Source organism: Coregonus lavaretus (genome assembly GCF_964263955.1).
Source record: "Coregonus lavaretus genome assembly, chromosome: 12".
Lineage (NCBI taxonomy): Eukaryota > Metazoa > Chordata > Actinopteri > Salmoniformes > Salmonidae > Coregonus > Coregonus lavaretus.
Genome location: NC_139999.1, coordinates 36,137,622 through 36,157,838, shown reverse-complemented (window position 1 = coordinate 36,157,838; position 20,217 = coordinate 36,137,622). Strand labels below are relative to the sequence as shown.

General features: G+C 43.0%; 1 protein-coding gene across 1 annotated transcript in view; it reads left to right on the top strand.

Annotated features, from left to right (window-relative positions):
• The first annotated feature begins 219 nt into the window (after positions 1-219).
• Positions 220-20,217, top strand: part of LOC311138986 (SPRY domain-containing protein 3-like) — a 57,878-nt gene continuing 37,880 nt past the window's right edge. Inside the window, exons 1-6 of the mRNA XM_084173805.1 lie at positions 220-514; positions 1,019-1,153; positions 7,877-7,952; positions 10,031-10,155; positions 12,950-13,085; positions 13,390-13,578. Coding sequence (XP_084029931.1) covers positions 1,026-1,153; positions 7,877-7,952; positions 10,031-10,155; positions 12,950-13,085; positions 13,390-13,578 — 654 coding nt within the window. The 5' untranslated portion in view covers positions 220-514; positions 1,019-1,025. The remainder of the gene's footprint in view (positions 515-1,018; positions 1,154-7,876; positions 7,953-10,030; positions 10,156-12,949; positions 13,086-13,389; positions 13,579-20,217) is intronic.

The window sequence follows — 20,217 nt, the reverse complement described above, 5'->3', positions numbered from 1 at the left end:
AGGCAAGAAACATTTGCTGTCAGTCCTGTGTTCCCAGTTAACGATCCGAACGCTGCTCGGTTCACATGTTTCACAATCAAGATTTGTTTCCACACCTAACAATTAGTAACCCACCCCAAAACCCAGGATTCCTCCTTCTAAAAAAAGACACGGCTCCGCCCCATAATTAGGGTCCTTTATTATTTTACAGTCATCTCAAATTCTCTCTTTCTCACTCACACACACACACGTTTCATTTATATATATATATAATAAAACATTTCACTGTCAAGTTTAGCCAAGTCAATTGAGATAATAATGCTCTTTGAAAAGTATCCTATAGCCTAAAATAAACAGCTACAGTAGAGTATTTTATAGATTGCCGGAAACAAATGTTCTATGTATCATGATGTCATTAGAACGCGCCATTTGCACTCAGCGGAATTTGTTTTGATGGAGCTGGACAACACGTACTGGAAATTTGTAAACAACAAGGAATTTGGCCACAGATGAAAGACAGTCGTTTAACGATAAGGTGTGCAACTTTTAGTCCGTGTGTGGTTAATACATTTTAAAAAATGTTACCGGACGTGTGAGAGAATGTGCTGCTTACGGACAGAACTCTTCCTCACTGTGTGTGAGGTTGAGAAGTGCTTGATGTGGATAGCTAGCTAACCGACAGTAGCTATTTATTTCCTTGCAGGTGTTGGCAGCTGGAGCTAGATAGCTGGCTAGTTCACTCTAGACTAGTAACATTTGCTATGTGTCATAAATTGCTAGCTAACTAGGTATATTGTGTATTAACTAGGTAATAACCCGTAAATTACATTTGCTATTATTAGACACCCTCGTACAAGCTACTTTGCCATTTGTTTTTCAGTTTGATTTCGATCCAACTAAACCAAACAAATGCAACACCGACATCCTAGTCCATAAATATTCAGTCGAGCCTGCTATACATATGCAGCTGCCACTTAAAAAAATTATATGAGGGTAGGGTAGAGGATCAACACCTCAATGTTTCTGTTTGTGTCCTCAGGTAAGCGATGGACGACATCAACCTCCATTACCGCTTTCTTAACTGGAGACGGAGGATCCGGGAGATTCGTGAGGTGCGGGCTGTGCGGTACCGTGAGCGGTTCAAGAGGATGCTGAGAGACGGAGACCTGCTAAGGTGGGGATGAAAACTGTCAAGTGTAGGATGATGAATGAGGAATTGAATTATTTTTTCCCCCCAGAAGGAATATCAGTTGTGGTAAGTCGGATAAGATCAAGATACAAACTGTATAGTAGGCCTTAACATAAACAGAAACATTCATACATAATAATATATAATGACACTAGCCAAAACAGTGTTCCTCTATCCTGGTTCAGGGCAAGGAATGTAAAGAGAAGGAACAGTCAGGGCTTGGTTTCCCAACAATGGCCGAAGATGTAAAATGCGTTTCCAAAAACACCAGGCAGAGAGCGTTTACAAAAACACCACGCAGCGAGAACGGTCGCTAAGTGCGTTGTTGGAGCATGTATTGATACTGATAGTATCAAAATAAAGGGAGCGCTGCTCTCGGATCAGCTTTTTCCATTCAAATCTTACCTTAACATTCACAATACTGAAAACGGATCAGCTCGTATTACTACCTACGGCTGCAAATATTGAGGTGTCTTATTCTAATGCTTACCCAATAAAAATGCACTAAGTCACCAATTTGGCACATCATTGCACACATGTTAGGCCAGTGGTTCCCAACCAGAGGTACTAGGACCCCTGGGGGTACTTGGCCTATCCACAGGGGGTACATGAGAAGACTCATGAGACCATAGGCTTACTGGTAAAATGCACACGAGGGGGTACTCTGGGCAGAGCAAAATTCAGTTGGTAGTACAGCAACCGAAAAAGGTTGGGAACCTTTGTGTTAGGCTACACATCATTAAATATATTGAGAAAATTACAGACAGTAGCCTACAAGTAGCAAAATAGAACTAAATTGATTGAACATGAAACGTATTTCAATATGATTGAAATAGGCCTATAGCCTACTGTTTATTTTAATGCAGTCATCTTGGTTCATTTGAAGCATCTTTTTATACGTCGCTTTTTTGTATCAATTGCAAAGACATTGTCAACTTTTAATTTATTGTCAACTTTGTTCTGAAGGTATCAGCGGTCAAAGAGAGATTGATAAACCATGTGATTTTATGTTTAGCGGAGGAGATCTTCTGTATAAAGTGCCGCGGGAAGGCAAAAAAGCATCTACAACGCACTTAGCTGTTCTACGAGTGGTCTGAGGCAGGCGATAGATTAAGAGCATTTTCAAGTGCAACGTTAATAACGATGGTTTTGGGAAACAGCTCGGAGATTTAACGATGCTCCTACGAAGGTTCTAATGATGAACTTAGCCTTAAGATGCTTTTTGGAAACCAGGCCCAGATCAGTCAGTCAGACACAGTTTACCCAAAATGCATCACGGACCTAATGTTTTCGAACACGGCCACCCTGTGGCCCTGTCCACAGAACCAAGGAATGTAAAGAGAAGGAACATTCAGATGCATCATAATAACTCTATCCTTGGTTCTGGAGACCCACAGGCATGATGGCCTTGTTCGAGAACATCAAATCCGTGATGCAATGTGGGTAAATTGTGACTGACGGCTGATCTACAAATAATAATAAGTAGTTATTATTCAAGGTGATTTATAGATCAGGTAGTCGGCGACTGCATTGCAGTCAAAGCCAAACAAGCCCGCTGTGAGTGAAGTATTTTGTTGCAGCCAAGTAGTAACACCTGATTCAAGCCCTTGATGAGCTGACTCAGGTGTGTTAGTTTGTACTGGGACCTAGGCCCGTATCCACAAAGCATCTCAGAAAACGTCCTAGGAATCCTGTTAAAACCTGTTTTAAGACTTAAAAAACTCCCAGCTCAGAGTAGGTTGTAGGATGATGTTAAGACACTGCCCAGACAAACTCTTAGCCAGGAGCAAAATCACTCATAAAAGTTGATCTCAGCTGGTAATCACAATCACGACAGTTTGAGGTACCGCAAAGGAAAGATAGTGATGACACTTATTGACATTGTTGCAAATTATGGGGAATAACCATTTGCGATGAGGCATCGCCAGCTGTGAACTCTATAGCACACTTCAGAAAACCACAGTGAATGTGACTGTACATCAAATGTTGTAATGGTAAAAATGTTTGCTATCATCACTTTGCCTAGGCCTACTCTTAATTATTGCCTAATATGTTGGCATTCATATATATACATTACCGTTCAAAAGTTTGGGGTCACTTAGAAATTTCCTTGTTTTCCATGAAAACATACATGAAATTAGTTTGAATAGGAAATATAGCAAAATGAATAGGAAATGTAGTCATTGACAAGGTTAGAAATAATGCTTTTTAATTGAAATAATAATTGTGTCCTTCAAACTTTGCTTTCGTCAAAGAATCCTCCATTTGCAGCAATTACAGCCTTGCAGACCTTTGGCATTCTAGTTGTCAATTTGTTGCGGTAATCTGAAGACATTTCACCCCATGCTTCCTGAAGCACCTCCCACAAGTTGGATTGGCTTGATGGGCACTTCTTACGTACCATACAGTCAAGCTGCTCCCACAACAGCTCAATAGGGTTGAGATCCGGTGACTGTGCTGGCCACTCCATTATAGACAGAATACCAGCTGACTGCTTCTTCCCTAAATAGTTATTGCATAGTTTGGAGCTGTGCTTTGGGTCATTGTCCTGTTGTAGGAGGAAATTGGCTCTAATCAAGTGCCGTCCACAGGGTATGGCATGGCGTTGCAAAATGGAGTGATAGCCTTCCTTCTTCAAGATCCCTTTTACCCTGTACAAATCTCCCACTTTACCACCACCAAAGCACCCCCAGACCATCACATTGCCTCCACCATGCTTGACAGATGGCATCAAGCACTCCTCCAGCATCTTTTCATTTGGTCTGCGTCTCATAAATGTTCTTCTTTGTGATCTGAACACTTCAAACTTCGATTCGTCTGTCCATAACACTTTTTAACATCTTCCTCTGTCCAGTGTCTGTGTTCTTTTGTCCATCTTAATCTTTTCTTTTTATTGGCCAGTCTGAGATATGGCTTTTTCTTTGCAACTCTGCCTAGAAGGTCAGCATCCCGGAGTCGCCTCTTCACTGTTGACGTTGAGACTGGCATTTTGCGGGTACTATTTAATGAAGCTGCCAGTTGAGGACCTGTGATGCATCTGTTTCTCAAACTAGACACTAAATGTATTTGTCCTCTTGCTCAGTTGTGCACCGGGGCCTCCCACTCCTCTTTCTATTCTGGTTAGAGCCAGTTTGCGCTGTTCTGTGAAGGGAGTAGTACACAGCGTTGTACGAGATCTTCAGTTTCTTGGCAATTTCTCGCATGGAATAGCCTTCATTTATCAGAACAAGAATAGACTGACGAGTTTCAGAAGAAAGTTCTTTGTTTCTGGCCATTTTGAGCCTGTAATCGAACCCACAATTGCTGATGCTCCAGATACTCAACTAGTCTCAAGAAGGCCATACACAAAAATTTATGCACGCATGACTGTAAGTCGCTTTGGATAAAAGCGTCTGCTAAATGGCATATTATTATTATTATTATAAGGCCAGTTGTGTTGCTTCTTTAATCAGCACAACAGTTTTCAGCTGTGCTAACATAATTGCAAAATGGTTTTCTAATGATCAATTAGCCTTTTAAAATTATAAACTTGGATTAGCAAACACAACATGCCATTGGAACACAGGACTGATGGTTGCTGATAATGGGCCTCTGTACGCCTATGTAGGTATTCCATTAAAAATCTGCCGTTTCCAGCTACAATAGCCATTTACAACATTAACGATGTCTACACTGTATTTCTGATCAATTTGATGTTATTTTAATGGACAAAAAAATTGCTTTTCTTTCGAAAACAAGGACATTTCTATGTGACCCTAAACTTTTGAACGGTAGTGTATATATATTTTTTAACCAATTCTGATGGTTGTTAAAAGTGGAATTTTAGCAATATTATTGTTATATCAACACATTTGCAATCCCGTTTAACAACTGTAAATTGCTTTGACAAAGCAGGAATCGAGTCACTTGCCAATAATGTTGCATACAACGTTGTATACGTTTTAAAGGTCTATCATTTTCATCGAACACAATCAAAGTTAACATAAGCCCTAGTCGCCAGCAGATTTGACACCTTACACTTGCTTACAGCTGCACAACACATTTCTCATCCCTACACATTTCTCATCCCTACACATTTCTCATCCCTACACATTTCTCATCCCTGGATTGATGTACGTTTTCCGAGCCATATCTCGCGCCGGCTCAGCAGTTTCTTAATGTAAGCAAACGTCCTGTCGGAGCCTGTGTAGCTGTAAGCCAGCATAAGGTGTCGTCCTGTCGGAGCCTGTGTAGCTGTAAACCAGCATAAGGTGCCGTCCTGTCGGAGCCTGTGTAGCTGTAAGCCAGCATAAGGTGCCGTCCTGTCGGAGCCTGTGTAGCTGTAAGCCAGCATAAGGTGTCGTCCTGTCGGAGCCTGTGTAGCTGTAAGCCAGCATAAGGTGTCGTCCTGTCGGAGCCTGTGTAGCTGTAAGCCAGCATAAGGTGTCGTCCTGTCGGAGCCTGTGTAGCTGTAAGCCAGCATAAGGTGTCGTCCTGTCGGAGCCTGTGTAGCTGTAAGCCAGCATAAGGTGTCGTCCTGTCGGAGCCTGTGTAGCTGTAAGCCAGCATAAGGTGTCGTCCTGTCGGAGCCTGTGTAGCTGTAAGCCAGCATAAGGTGTCGTCCTGTCGGAGCCTGTGTAGCTGTAAGCCAGCATAAGGTGTCGTCCTGTCGGAGCCTGTGTAGCTGTAAGCCAGCATAAGGTGTCGTCCTGTCGGAGCCTGTGTAGCTGTAAGCCAGCATAAGGTGTCGTCCTGTCGGAGCCTGTGTAGCTGTAAGCCAGCATAAGGTGTCGTCCTGTCGGAGCCTGTGTAGCTGTAAGCCAGCATAAGGTGTCGTCCTGTCGGAGCCTGTGTAGCTGTAAGCCAGCATAAGGTGTCGTCCTGTCGGAGCCTGTGTAGCTGTAAGCCAGCATAAGGTGTCGTCCTGTCGGAGCCTGTGTAACTGTAAGCCAGCATAAGGTGTCGTCCTGTCGGAGCCTGTGTAGCTGTAAGCCAGCATAAGGTGTCGTCCTGTCGGAGCCTGTGTAACTGTAAGCCAGCATAAGGTGTCGTCCTGTCGGAGCCTGTGTAACTGTAAGCCAGCATAAGGTGTCATCCTGTCGGAGCCTGTGTAACTGTAAGCCAGCATAAGGTGTCGTCCTGTCGGAGCCTGTGTAACTGTAAGCCAGCATAAGGTGTCGTCCTGTCGGAGCCTGTGTAGCTGTAAGCCAGCATAAGGTGTCGTCCTGTCGGAGCCTGTGTAACTGTAAGCCAGCATAAGGTGTCGTCCTGTCGGAGCCTGTGTAACTGTAAGCCAGCATAAGGTGTCGTCCTGTCGGAGCCTGTGTAGCTGTAAGCCAGCATAAGGTGTCGTCCTGTCGGAGCCTGTGTAACTGTAAGCCAGCATAAGGTGTCGTCCTGTCGGAGCCTGTGTAGCTGTAAGCCAGCATAAGGTGTCGTCCTGTCGGAGCCTGTGTAACTGTAAGCCAGCATAAGGTGTCGTCCTGTCGGAGCCTGTGTAACTGTAAGCCAGCATAAGGTGTCGTCATGTCGGAGCCTGTGTAGCTGTAAGCCAGCATAAGGTGTCGTCCTGTCGGAGCCTGTGTAGCTGTAAGCCAGCATAAGGTGTCGTCCTGTCGGAGCCTGTGTAGCTGTAAGCCAGCATAAGGTGTCGTCCTGTCGGAGCCTGTGTAGCTGTAAGCCAGCATAAGGTGTCGTCCTGTCGGAGCCTGTGTAACTGTAAGCCAGCATAAGGTGTCGGATCGGCTGGCTAAAGCCCTAGATGCCTTAGATCTGTTCAATGTGCGCTATTTCTATGCTTCCTGTTCTTAATTTTAGTTTTTGCGTCTTTTACTTTCAGTTTTGTACACCGGCTTCAAACAGCTGAAACAACAATATTTTTAGTTATAGAAAATATATTTCACAGCAGTTTAGCTGGTATAATGGGCTCCCAAGTGGTGCAGCGGTCTAAGGCACTGCATCTCAGTGCTTGAGGCGTCACTACAGACCACCTGGTTCGATTCCAGGCTGTATCACAACCGGCCGTGATTGGGAGTCCCATAGGGCGGCGCACAATTGGCTCAGCGTCGTCCGGGTTTGGCCGGTGTAGGCCGTCATTGTAAATAAGAATTTGTTCTTAACTGACTTGCCTAGTTAAATAAAGGTAAAATATATATATATATATATATATATATTCTCTACACTATACTAGCTTACTTTGTCACATAAACTGAAATTAGGCGAACTATTAGAGTATTAGTAACCAGGAAATGGTGGAGCGATTTCTGCATAGTGCAACTTTAACAACTCCAATGCAATTGCATGTGGTGCAGGAACCACTGACTCGCTGCATTTTTCTATTATCAAGACACCTGCTGTTAACTCTTAAAGGGTTAGGACAGCTCATGAGGTCTCCTAAATATATTTCGACTAGGTGGGACTAAAGAGGCTTCATGCATAGCTTTTAATTTTTACCCATAAGAGTAGGACTAAAATGTATATTCTCAGCACTTACGACTAATTTTCTACTTGCTTTGTGGATACGGCCCCTAGATTGATTGCTTTTAGACTAATACTTTCTTTCACACTGTCCTCCTCTCCTGTCACTGTCTTGGATGACCAGTACCATCCACAAGTTAAAGAACAACTGTATGCTGTGTAGCATATGCTTGTATGTTCGTTGCATACTTTCAAATACGTTTGCAAATACAATACGATGAATATAAAGTAATTTCTGAAATTCTGTGACAGTTACCAAGGGAACTCGGATGAGGTTGGCTGCTACGTGGCTCCAAGGCCGTTATCCAAAGGAAACTGCTACTTTGAGGTAGGCTCCAATACAGATTTAATTAGGTATCCCTGACTCAGGCATTGGTGGTCTTGTAGTTCATTTTGGTCAATTTATGTAACATTAATCATTTTGAAGCATTTCCATATATTTATTTATATATTCTCCATATATTTATTTATATATTCTTAATTCTGTTGCTTTACTTAGATTTGTGTGTATTGGGTATATGTTGTGAAATTGTTAGATATTACTTGTTAGATATACTGCACTGTCGGAGCTAGAAACACAAGCATTTCGCTACACCCGCAATAACATCTGCTAAACACGTGTATGTGACAAATACAATTTTATTTTATTTTATTTAAACAAATGCATTTTACTTTACCATGCTATTAATCAAATTTGACAGACATATTACACAAGTTGTCAAGTCAAGATGTCTCTTGCCTCTATTGTGTTTCCACACTGTTGTACCCTGTTGTTCCCACACTGTTGTACCCTGTTGTTCCCACACTGTTGTACCCTGTTGTTTCCACACTGTTGTACCCTGTTGTTCCCATACTGTTGTACCCTGTTGTTCCCACACTGTTGTACCCTGTTGTTCCCACACTGTTGCCTACTGTAGTATAGGCTAGTCTTTTGACAGTTCAAGAGTCTCGTTCAAGTCAAGAGCATCGTAATTCTGAGCCCATCGCCAGTCACACCCTGTAGATTAACTGCTGTCTGCACTCAGAGAACTGCACAGCTGCTAAATTTAGCTGACACTTGAGTAAAAATAGTTTGCAGACCAACCCAAAATGTGTTATTTTTGGACCCTTCTTTTTTTTTAAACAAATGATCTGACAAATGGATCGAAAATGGTCGTTTTTCCAGTGTAAAAGAATGCAGTGTGTAACATAACTCCCCAGTTATTCACCAGTACCTTTTTTAATAGGAGTCCCTCCAGACTAAATCATAAAGACAGCAGACTTGTAAAAAAGCATCCTGGGTTTTGGGAAAGCTCAGGAAAGGAGGACTTGGCTGTACATTCTGGGATAGGGAGAGGTCTGGTTCTGGTGTGTAGTGTTGGCTTCCTGAGCCTACTGTATGCTATGCCAGGACAGTTAGTGGGTAAGTAGAGTGATTCTTGAAGGAGTCCTGCTGGTGTCTATAGATGAGTCCCAAATGGCACTCTATTCCCTTTATAATGCACTACTTTTGACCAGGGCCCATAGTAGTGCGCTATATAGGGGAATAGCAGGCCATTTGGGATGCACACTATGGCGTTGGAGGATTGATTGGGCAGACATAATGAGTGTCTGACTGAACGCCCGCGCGTGCTTTAACTTTCATGGAAGGAAAACACAGCCTTGTTTATAAAAACAGAAGACTGAAGCCATGTCATTATTTTTCTCATAGTCTTATCTACTTTTTGACACATTAACTGAAATATTCCCATGTTTTAAGGACGATCATTGCCAAAACTCAGATTTTATTAATCAATCATGTAACTGCAAGTTTAACATAATCCGTGGTTCTTATATGAAAATGTTTGGTTTTTGAGACTTAGATCATTTAGCAGTGGGCAAGGGGTGCTTTCCAACCACCTATCAGTCAGTTGTCGCCTCAGTTTATCTTCAGCACACGTGTCCATCTCAGTTGAAGTGTGTTTATGTCCCAAATGGCACCCTATTCCTTTTAGAGTGCACTACTTTTGACTAGGACCGATAGGTGCCATTTGTGACACAACCCACACCAGTCTGACTGAGGATTAGGGAGCTCTGAAAGGGATTCAGAACATGATACAATGACACAACAGAGAAACAGACTGCTGCATATTCTCTCCCACACTCCAGGGACTGTGCTAGTGAGGTCATGGGGAAGGAGTTAATGGTTTCCCCTTTTTAGTGCTCTGGATCTGTCAGTGTTCTGATTGCACTCCGTCTACTCAAGCGGCCCTCAGATATGATGTCATAATTAATCGCTGTCGGTAGGAAAGTGTGTAGTCGCAGGTGCTCGTGAACAGCTGTCTGACTGCCACCCCCACAGGGAAATATGAATGAGGACTTTTGAGCATGTTAGGACCTCTTGCTCATGCTATGGTTTTTAAGTGAAGTGGTCTGTGATGTTTTCAGGTGACCATCGTTGACACAGGCGTGAGGGGGATGATTGCTGTTGGCCTGGTGCCTCAATACTACAAGCTGGACCATCAGCCTGGCTGGCTCCCGCACTCAGTGGCCTACCACGCTGACGATGGCAAGTAAGTTAATTGAATTGAACTTTAATTGATGTTCAACAACTCAGACTCGCGACGCATGTGGCAAGGAAAAGAGACTATCACGGACTACAAATGCAAATCCAACTGTGTGGTGCCCACCGAGGTCTCCCTACCAGACGAGCTTAACACATTCTATCCTCGAATTCGGAAGACTCTCGCTGCTCCGGATGACCAGGTGCTTTCGCTCTCAGAGGCTGACGTGAGGAAAACTCCCAAAAGAGTGAATACTCACAAAGCTGCCAGTCCAGATGGCATCCCTGGCTGCGTCCTCAGAGTGTGTGCTGGACACCACCCTCTGCAATTGGATCCTGGACTTCCTCACGGGCAAACCAAAGGCTTTGAGGAATGGCAACAACACCTTCTCCACACTGACTCTTAACAGAGGGGCCCCCCAGGGGTGTGTCCTCAGCCCTCTGCTATACCAGTTCACCCACGACTGCGTGGCTTTGCACGACACCAACTCCATCAAGTTTGCTGACGACACTATGGTTGTAGGCCTGATAACCAACAATGACGAGTCGGCCTATAGGGAGGAGGTAAGTGAACTGGCATTGTGGTGCCAGGACAACAACCTCTCCCTCAACGGCAGCAAAACAAAGGGAACATGCTCCAATCCACATCAACGGGACTGCAGTAGAGAGAGTCAACAGTTAAGTTCCTCAGCGTCCACATCACCAAGGACTTGTCATGGACCAACAACACCACCAGTCTTGTCAAGAGGGTGCAACAGCGTCTCTACTTCCTAAGGCGGCTGAAGAAATTTGGAATGTCACCCCGGGTCCTCTCCAAATACTAACGCTGCACCATCGAGAGCGTCCTGACCGGTTGCATCATGGCCTGGTATGGGAATTGCTCCATCCACGACTGCAAGACCCTCTTACGGGTGGTGGAGACGGCCCAGTACATCACTGGGACTGTGCTCCCACCCATCCAGGACATCTACTCAAAACGGTGCCTGAGGAAGGCCCGCAGCATCATCAAGGACCCCACACACCCCAGCCACAAGCTGTTCTCTCCCTTACCGTCGGGCAGTTGGTATCAGAGCATGAGGTCTGATACCAACAGGCGCAGAGACAGTTTCTATCTACAAGCCATCAGACTGCTGAACACTAAAACTAGACTGACCACCTGCTCTGCTTCTCTGCACCTTAGCAAACATGCACTCACGTACTCACACACGCACACACGCACACACACACACACACACACACACACACACACACACACACACACACACACACACACATACACACACACATTCATGCTACACACACATCACAACTGCTGCTACCAGGCTCTTATTATGAAGGCTAAATACTGCACAATTTAAACACTTGCTCGTCAATCCCCCTTTCCCAAAAACACGTGTAAATATTGGACTATAAATTGTACCTTCTTGTATTATATTAAAATGTTTATTGTATTCTACTGAGCCATTTACTTTGTGTTCAGATTCCTAGCTTTTATTATTGTTCCCCATGATGAAATCGGGGAAGGGACTGTGGATATGTCTTTGTCCTTCCGTTCATTTGTACGTTAGTCACACGCGATATTTCAGACAGCAGTGGGCCGCGTTTGATGAGCTGAGTTTGATGAAACGTGGGTGAATGATGCGTCTTGTCATAGCGATACAACATTTTACTCATTGGCCCAAGCCGGGAGCTATAGTAATTAACTGAAATGTGTTAGTTACACGCGATATCTCAAATGGCCCAAGTGGGGGTTCTGCATCATTCGTGGGGGACGAAATGTTTACTGTTGCCTTGTTTCTTATTGTTGTTGCATTGTCGAGAAGGAACCTGCAAGTAAGCATTTCGTTGGACGGTGTATACCATGTGTATCCCGCACATACTCTAAAATATCCTATTTTTCAAAGTTTTGAATGTAGGCCTACCTCAACATTCTAGTATCAGTTTGCTCTAGAATGCATAGAGATAGTTCTAATGGTATGTTCTAGAAGGGAATAGAGAAATAGGCCTAATGTTCATCAACAGATTTATTTTGAACGCTCCACAGCACCACTTTCTACATTCTACCTAAGTTGAGAAACACTACTTGGTAGAGCTGGGCTATATAGACAAAAATCCATATCGCGATAAATTGCCTGAATTTACGCAATAACGATAAATAGAACAATACGTTTATAACATTAATGTACACCACATTATTTTTGTTTATATCCTTTAAACTACTAATACTAGTTTGATGGTTATAGTCATCAATTGGCCCATTAACAATCACCCATATTAGCTAACTTATTTCATTTCTCTAGTATAGGCTACTTATGGTAATGACAATATTGTCTTAGTTCTACTACTTGGTCTTCTGTTGTGAATCTTGAAGTATGCGAGACCTATGGGTAACTGCCAAAATAAAGGAAACACTTGAGTAAATGATGGATACAAAGTATATTGAAAGCAGGTGCTTCCACACAGGTGTGGTTCCTGAGTTAATTAAGAAATTAAAACATCCAATCATGCTTAGGGTCATGTATAAAAATGCCCAGTTGCCAATTATTTTGGCTACCATGGCTAGAAAAAGAGATCTCAGTGACATTGAAAGAGAGGTTCAAAGGAGCATAGAGGGTTTAAAGTGTGTGTGTGTGTGTGTGTGTGTGTGTGTGTGTGTGTGTCTCAGTCACCAGATCTCAACCCAATTGAACACTTTATGTTGGTGTTTCCTTTATTTTGGCAGTTACCTGTATATGGCTGACAGATAGTCTGCCAGCTGTGGCTCAGCCAGCACCCTCACGTCTCACTGCTCTGCCATTCCACAGGCTGTACAATGGGAACACTGTTGGACAGCAGTTTGGGCCCAAATGTAACCGTGGCGATCGTATCGGCTGTGGGATCTACCTAGAGTCTTTGGAGGATGGACAAACAACGGTCCTCTTCACCAAGAATGGAAAAGAAGTAAGCTCTTAGTCTTATTCTCTTTCACACACGTAGGCCTACAACATACAATCAAGATCTTGCTGTAATTTGATAAATATTATATTTTCTATGATATGTAACATATGTAATATGCCATGAATGCAGATTGGGGCACATATCCAAGATTGAGTCTCAATTTCGTAGTCTTACTCTTGAGACCACATGTGCAGTCAGGATCAAGGCTTTGGTCTTAGTCTGGGTCTAGTACTCAATGGTCCTGGACTGGTCCAGACTCAATCTCTCTGTCACCCATCGGACATAGTAACGTTGTGTTTGCGTCCAGGTGGGCACAGTCGTGGTCCCAGGGTCTCCGGAGGCACTCTACCCGGCCGTGGGGATGCACTCCCTGGGGGAGGAGGTGCAGCTGGATCTGCAGGCGGAGTGGGGGATGGAGGAAGAGGACGGACTGATGATGGTTGACAGCCACGAGGACGAGTGGGGGCGTCTCCATGACGTCAGGGTCACCGGGACGGTAGGGACCTGGCCTTGCCTGTTGTCTTTTAGGCTACTTCATACAGAATTAAATTGATGGGTCATGTGAAAGAAATGCTAGAACCACCTCTCAGCCACATCTAGCTAAGTGGATGGGTCACTATTGTGGATGGATCACTATGTACACATGTTCATGAAATACAATAGATGACCGTAATCACCCCCAGACACACCTGGCTAACTTAGTGGGTCATGTAATCATCTGGCGAAGTGGAGTCTTTTGTTTAGACCTGTAGCTAGCTAGCAAGCTAGCTAAACAATGAACCTAATGGTGCATTCAAGACAACTGGGAACTTGGAAAAATACAAGGTCAAATCATGAAGTCAGTGGTCTTCAGTTCGGAAAGTCTAGAGCCCAAGTTCCCGAGTTGGAATTCAAACTTGGATGACCGTTCAAAACGATTTTTCCCAGTTGGAAGTCAGTTCCCAGTTGTTTTGAATGTGGCAATAATCTCAACCCATACTACTAGCAACTCAAACTAAGCTAAAGCTAACCAACTAGGTTCAATGTTAGCTAGCTAACATTAGGCTATAACTAGCAATGATTTCTAAGATACGAATAATATTACTACACAGATCATACACGTAACGTTAGCTAGCGAGCCAGCCAGCTAACGTTAGCTAGCTGGCTAACAGTACGCTTTAACTTACAATGAGAACGACTTTCTGACAGAATTAGAAACGTATAATATCTGAAAATGTAGCTAGCTAGACTCTCTTACCTGTATAAATGGATTGTCGCTTCTCCCTCTCTGTCACGGATGCCATGGTTGCCCTTAGTTTGAAGATGTAATCCGGACACAGGTCTTTTCGACTCCTTATGCATATTTGCAATCAAACGCCAGAATTGTATCCCTCCTTAACTGTCATACTCTGCTTCCACCGGGCATTCCACTGATTTCAAAACATGGTCAACTTCTTCCGTGACAACAACACTGTTGATCGGCGTTTCCGAAGACTCTACAATGTCTGGTTCAATTAAAATGATTTGACCTAAATCAGGGATTTCCTCATCGTCTGATTCATTTTCAGAGTCAGAGATTCAGCATGGCACGATCGTCCTCCAGAAAGTGGAGAGCATTAGCAACACTTTTGCAGTTCTTCATGATATCTTTCAAAAAAGTTGTGGTAGAAAGGATTACCTACACATGCTGAGCAGGTCATGTTATAGACAGAAGCATGCTACATGGCAGACCAATCCGAACACATCTCTCGGCATGTCCAGCCCATCCATTATCTCAGCCAATCATGCTAGCGGGAAGGTTCCTGTCTTTTCCATGGCAAAACCAACTAATTTAACAATTGTATTCATATGTACAGATGGCATACAAGTGTGTCACTAAGTTCACGTGTTCCAGAAGGCATCTCTGCCCAAAAACTCATTTTGATAAAAAAATGAATGTTTACATTCAAATGCCTCTCCTGTGAAGTAATGACGTGCGACATACACCTAGTTTCCTGAAACAAGTCACATTTTGGTGTGTTACAGCCTATCACTGTTCTTCACACAATACCCCATAATGTCAATGTGGAATTGTGTTTTCTCCAAATGTTTGAAAATTGATTAAAAATGAAAAGCTGAAAATTATTGAGTCAATAAGTATTCAACCCCTTTGTTATGGCAAGCCTAAGTTCAGGAGTAAAAATGTGCTTAACAAGTCACTTAAGTTATTATAGTGTTTAACATGATTCTTTAATGACTACCTTATCTCTGTACCCCACACATACAATTATCTGTAAGGCCCCTCAGTCGAGCAGTGAATTTCAAACACAGATTCAACCACAAAGACCAGGGAGGTTTTCCAATGCCTCGCAAAGAAGGGCACCTATTAGTAGATGGATTTGTAAAAAAGCAGACATTGAATATCCCTTTGAGCATGGTAAAGTTATTAATTAAACCTTGGATGGTGTATAAATACACCCAGTCACTACAAAGATACAGGCGTCCTTCCTAACTCAGTTGCCGAGAGGAAGGACACCGCTCAGGGATTTCACCATGAGGCCAATGGTGACTTTAAAACAGTTGCAGAGTTCAATGGCTGTGATAGGAGAAAACTGAGGAAGCATCAACAACATTGTAGTTACTCCACAATACCAACCTAATTGACAGAGTGAAAAGAAGGAAGGCTGTACAGAATATACATATTCCAAAACATGCATCCTGTTTGCAACAAGGCACTAAAGTAATATTGCACAACATTTGGCAAAGCAATTTACTTTTTGTCCTGAATACAAAGTTTTATGTTTCGGGCAAATCCAATACAACATATTACTGAGTACCACTCTTCATATTTTCAAGCATAGTGATGGCTGCACGTTATGGGTATTAGGCTTGGGCGGTATCCAGATTTTCATATTGTCATACTGTCCTCTCATACTGGGATTTACGGTATTACCGGCATATCACACAAGGGGGCGCTAAAAACACAAGAAAAGTCCATTGGGCCTCTATTACTAGAATGCTTATAAAATGTGCACAAACTAATAGCGAATCACATAGACGCTGTTAGCTAAATGCTAATGAGCGAAAATGAACATAAATTAATTGCAAAAACAGGCCAATCCAGCTCATAAAGTTATACAAGCATAGCTAGTAGCTACCGAATGTCATTTTCTGTGAGTGTGGACATTTACAAGCGAAAGTGAACAAGAGAAATTGTGCAAGTGAACAAAGTTGTCATGCATGCTTTTCTGAAGGAAGAGCAGCATGTGTACATGGAGTAGATGGGAGACGAACAGAGGAGAAAAAAACACTAGTAGAAAGCACAGGGAAAAAATAACTAATTCAGAGCTCTTTGACTTCTGGCAGAAAGATATCTGACGGCAAACATTTCATAGTGAATTGTATACAAGTGTAACTTCATCACCTCATGTGCGCAGCACAACAGAGACTCACCGATAGATATACAACGCTATGGACTCACCAGCTCGCTTTCTGCCTTTGTGCTATTTACAAACAAACTGTTCTGGGGAACTACGGTAAGCTTCATAATTTAAAATAATGTGAAGGGTGAAATGAAGAACGCAATCTGCTAAGGTATTACACAAGTTGACTGCAGGTAATAACAAAAAAATTCGCTACAAATATTCAAATGTATTGAAAAACCTCAAAGAAATAGTTTTGTCGGTGTTGAAAAACCATTTTGTGGCTTTTTCCAAATACCTCAGTATGTGGTATATACGGTAATGGGAAGGAAAACAACCAAAAAATAAATAAAATAAAATAAATCAAACAACTTTTCTGTTAAAAATAAATAAAAAAGATCTGATCCCTACACAGGCTCAAGAGGAAGTATCCCTTGCAAGTCTTCAAATGTAAAATCCTTGAGTCCCAAAATCCTTTCTGCCGCAGCTACAATAATATCCAGTTTCTTCAACTTTTCTTTGAGACTTGTGCTGTACAGTTTATAACTGTGGCAACTGTGGAACTCAGGATCATGATCCCCACCACAATTGCAACACCGTCGTCCTTCTACACACCGTTCTTCAGTATACTCTGTTTGTCTGCACACACTTGAAACATGGCCAAATCCTTTACAATTCTTACACTACAGTGGTTTGGGGACGAAAAGAAGATGATCGGACCTGGTCTATACAGAATGGGTCTAGTTGTCCTCTGGTCCGTTCGGAACGGGTTTTAAAATTGTATTTATGCATATCAGGTCCGGGTGGGAAAGCCTCAGGTCCATTTCGGAAGACCTCTAGGCTAGAGCTAGCAATGAGTAAGTGGAGCATGCTCGATGCGCTCACACTATAAGGGGACATCAGCTGCGCTGACAGACAGACTTGATTCTCTCAATCAGTAGACGATCTGAGACACATATGATAGAAGTACCAAAAGTAACAAAGATTCTTTCTCAGAATCTAAAAAGTACCGAAGTTTCGGTATACCTTGCAACACTACTTAGAAAGCATGCCCAATACATTGCTTGTAGTATGCCGGTGTCGATATCGGAACGATTTTCCTTATGTGTTTGTATCTGTCTCTGTTTCAGTCTGTGTGTCTCTCTGTGTTTGAGTGTTTATGTGTGTGTTGGTTACTGCTGAGTGGAGACCTGCCTGGTGGTGTTGGTAATGGCATGCTTGCTGGAGGCTGCAGCGTCTCGTCTGTCTGGCCCCTCTGGTTCTGTGAAAGCAGCCTTCATACTGTAGCTACACCTGGGATTATGTTAACACACCTGTAGATTACCACAGTCTGTTTAAATAGGACACCTGAGGTGGGAGGCCTGGAATGCTCGCTGCCTCAGAGGGAACTTTGATATGAGAGCATTGGAGTCTTCCTCTGTTGACTGAACCCTTTACCATGTCATTCAGAACCAAGAGAAACGTCATGTGTTGTCAAGGTGTGACCTAATCGTACACATTGTTTCATCATTGTTTACTTATCGTTGACACTAATAAGTGATTAATGGTGTTTAGTGTGGTTGTTTCCCGTTCACTTTGGTTGCCTGGTAACAGCAGGGCTGGAATATTTGTGGTTAGGTTGACAGACGGTTAGAGATTTCACTGGAAAATCACAACATTTCCTCATATCATAAGGATGACTTCCTCATATCATTGGGATGGTTATTTTGCTTTTTGTGCCTGCCCATAGCTTAATGAGGTAGTCACCTGGAATGCATTTCAATTAAAAGGTGTGCCTTGTTTGTGGAATTTCTTTCCTTCTTAATGCGTTTGAGCCAATCAGTTGTGTTGTGACAAGGTAGGGGGGGTATACAGAAGATAGCCCTATTCAATAAAAGACCAAGTCCATATTATGGCAAAACAGCTCAAATAACCAAAGAGAAACGACAGTCCATCATTACTTTAAGACATGAAGGTCAGTTAATACGGAACATGACTGTTCAGAGGAGACTGTGAATCAGGCCTTCATGGTTGAATTGCTGCAAATAAACCACTACTAAAGGATACCAATAATAAGAAGAGACCTGCTTGGGCCAAGAAACACGAGCAATGGACGTTAGACCGGTGGACATTTGTCCTTTGGTCTGATGAGTCCAAATTGGAGATTTTTGGTTCCAACCGCCGTGTCTTTGTGAGACGCGGTGTGGGTGAACGGATGATCTCTGCATGTGTATTTCCCACCGTAAAGCATGGAGGAGGTGGTTTTATGGTGTGGGAGTGCTTTGCTGGTGACACTGTCTGTGATTTATTTAGAATTCAAGGCACACTTAACCAGCATGGCTACCACAGCATTCTGCAGCGATACGCCATCCCATCTGGTTTGGGCTTAGTGGGACTATCATTTGTTTTTCAACAGGACAATGACCCAACACACCTCCAGGCTGTGTAAGGGCTATTTTACCAAGAAGGAGAGTGATGGAGTGCTGCATCAGATGACCTGGCCTCCACAATCGCCCGACCTCAACCCAATTGAGATGGTTTCGGATGAGTTGGACAGCAGAGTGAAGGAAAAGCAGCCAACAAGTGCTAAGCATATGTGGGAACTCCTTCAAGACTGTTGGAAAAGCATTCCAGGTGAAGCTGGTTGAGAGAATGTCAACAGTGTGCAAAGCTGTCATCAAGGCAAAGGGTGGCTATTTGAAGAATCTCAAATATAAAATATATTTTGATTTGTTTAACACTTTTTTGGTTACTACATGATTCCATATGTGTTATTTCATAGGTTTGATGTCTTCACTATTATTCTACAATGTAGAAAATAGTCAAAATAAAGAAAAACCCTTGAATGAGTAGGTGTGTCCAAACTTTTGACTGGTAGTGTATATATACAGTGCATTCGGAAAGTGTTCAGACTCCTTGACTTTTTCCTCATTTTGTTACGTTACAGCCTTATTCTAAAATTGATACAATTGTTATTTTTTTCTCAGCAATCTACACACAATACCCCATAATGACAAAGCAAAAACAGTAAAAAATAAAAAAAACAAGTGCACATTTATAAAAAAAGAAATAAACAAATATCACCTTTACATAAGTAGTCAGACCCTTTACTCAGCTTTACTCAACTTTGTTGAAGCACCTTTGGCAGCGATTACAGCCTCAAGTCTTCTTGGGTATGACGCTACAAGCTTGGCACACCTGTATTTGGGGAGTTTCTCCCATTCATCTCTGCAGATCCTCTCAAGCTTTGTCAGTTTGGATGGGGAGCGTCGCTGCACAGCTATTTTCAGGTCTCTCCAGAGATGTTTGATCGGGTTCAAGTCCGGACTCTGTCAGGACCACTCAAGGACATTCAGAGACTTGTCCTGAAGCCACTCCTGCATTGTCTTGGCTGTGTGCTTAGGGTCGTTGTCCTGTTGGAAGGTGAACCTTCACCCCAGTCTGAGGTCCTGAGCGCTCTGGAGCAGGTTTTCATCAAGGATCTCACTGTACTTTGCTCCATTCATCTTTCCCTCGATCCTGACTAGTCTCCCAGTCCCTGCTGCTAAAAAACATCCCCACAGCATGATGCTGCCACCACCATGCTTCACCGTAGGGATGGTGCCAGGTTTCCTCTAGATGTGAAGCTTGGCATTCAGGCCAAAGAGTTCAATCTTGGTTTCATCAAATCAATGAATATCTTTTCTGATGGACTGAGAGTCCTTTAGGTGCCTTTTGGCAAACTCCAAGCAGGCTGTCATGTGCCTTTTACTGAGGAGTGGCTTCCGTCTGGCCAC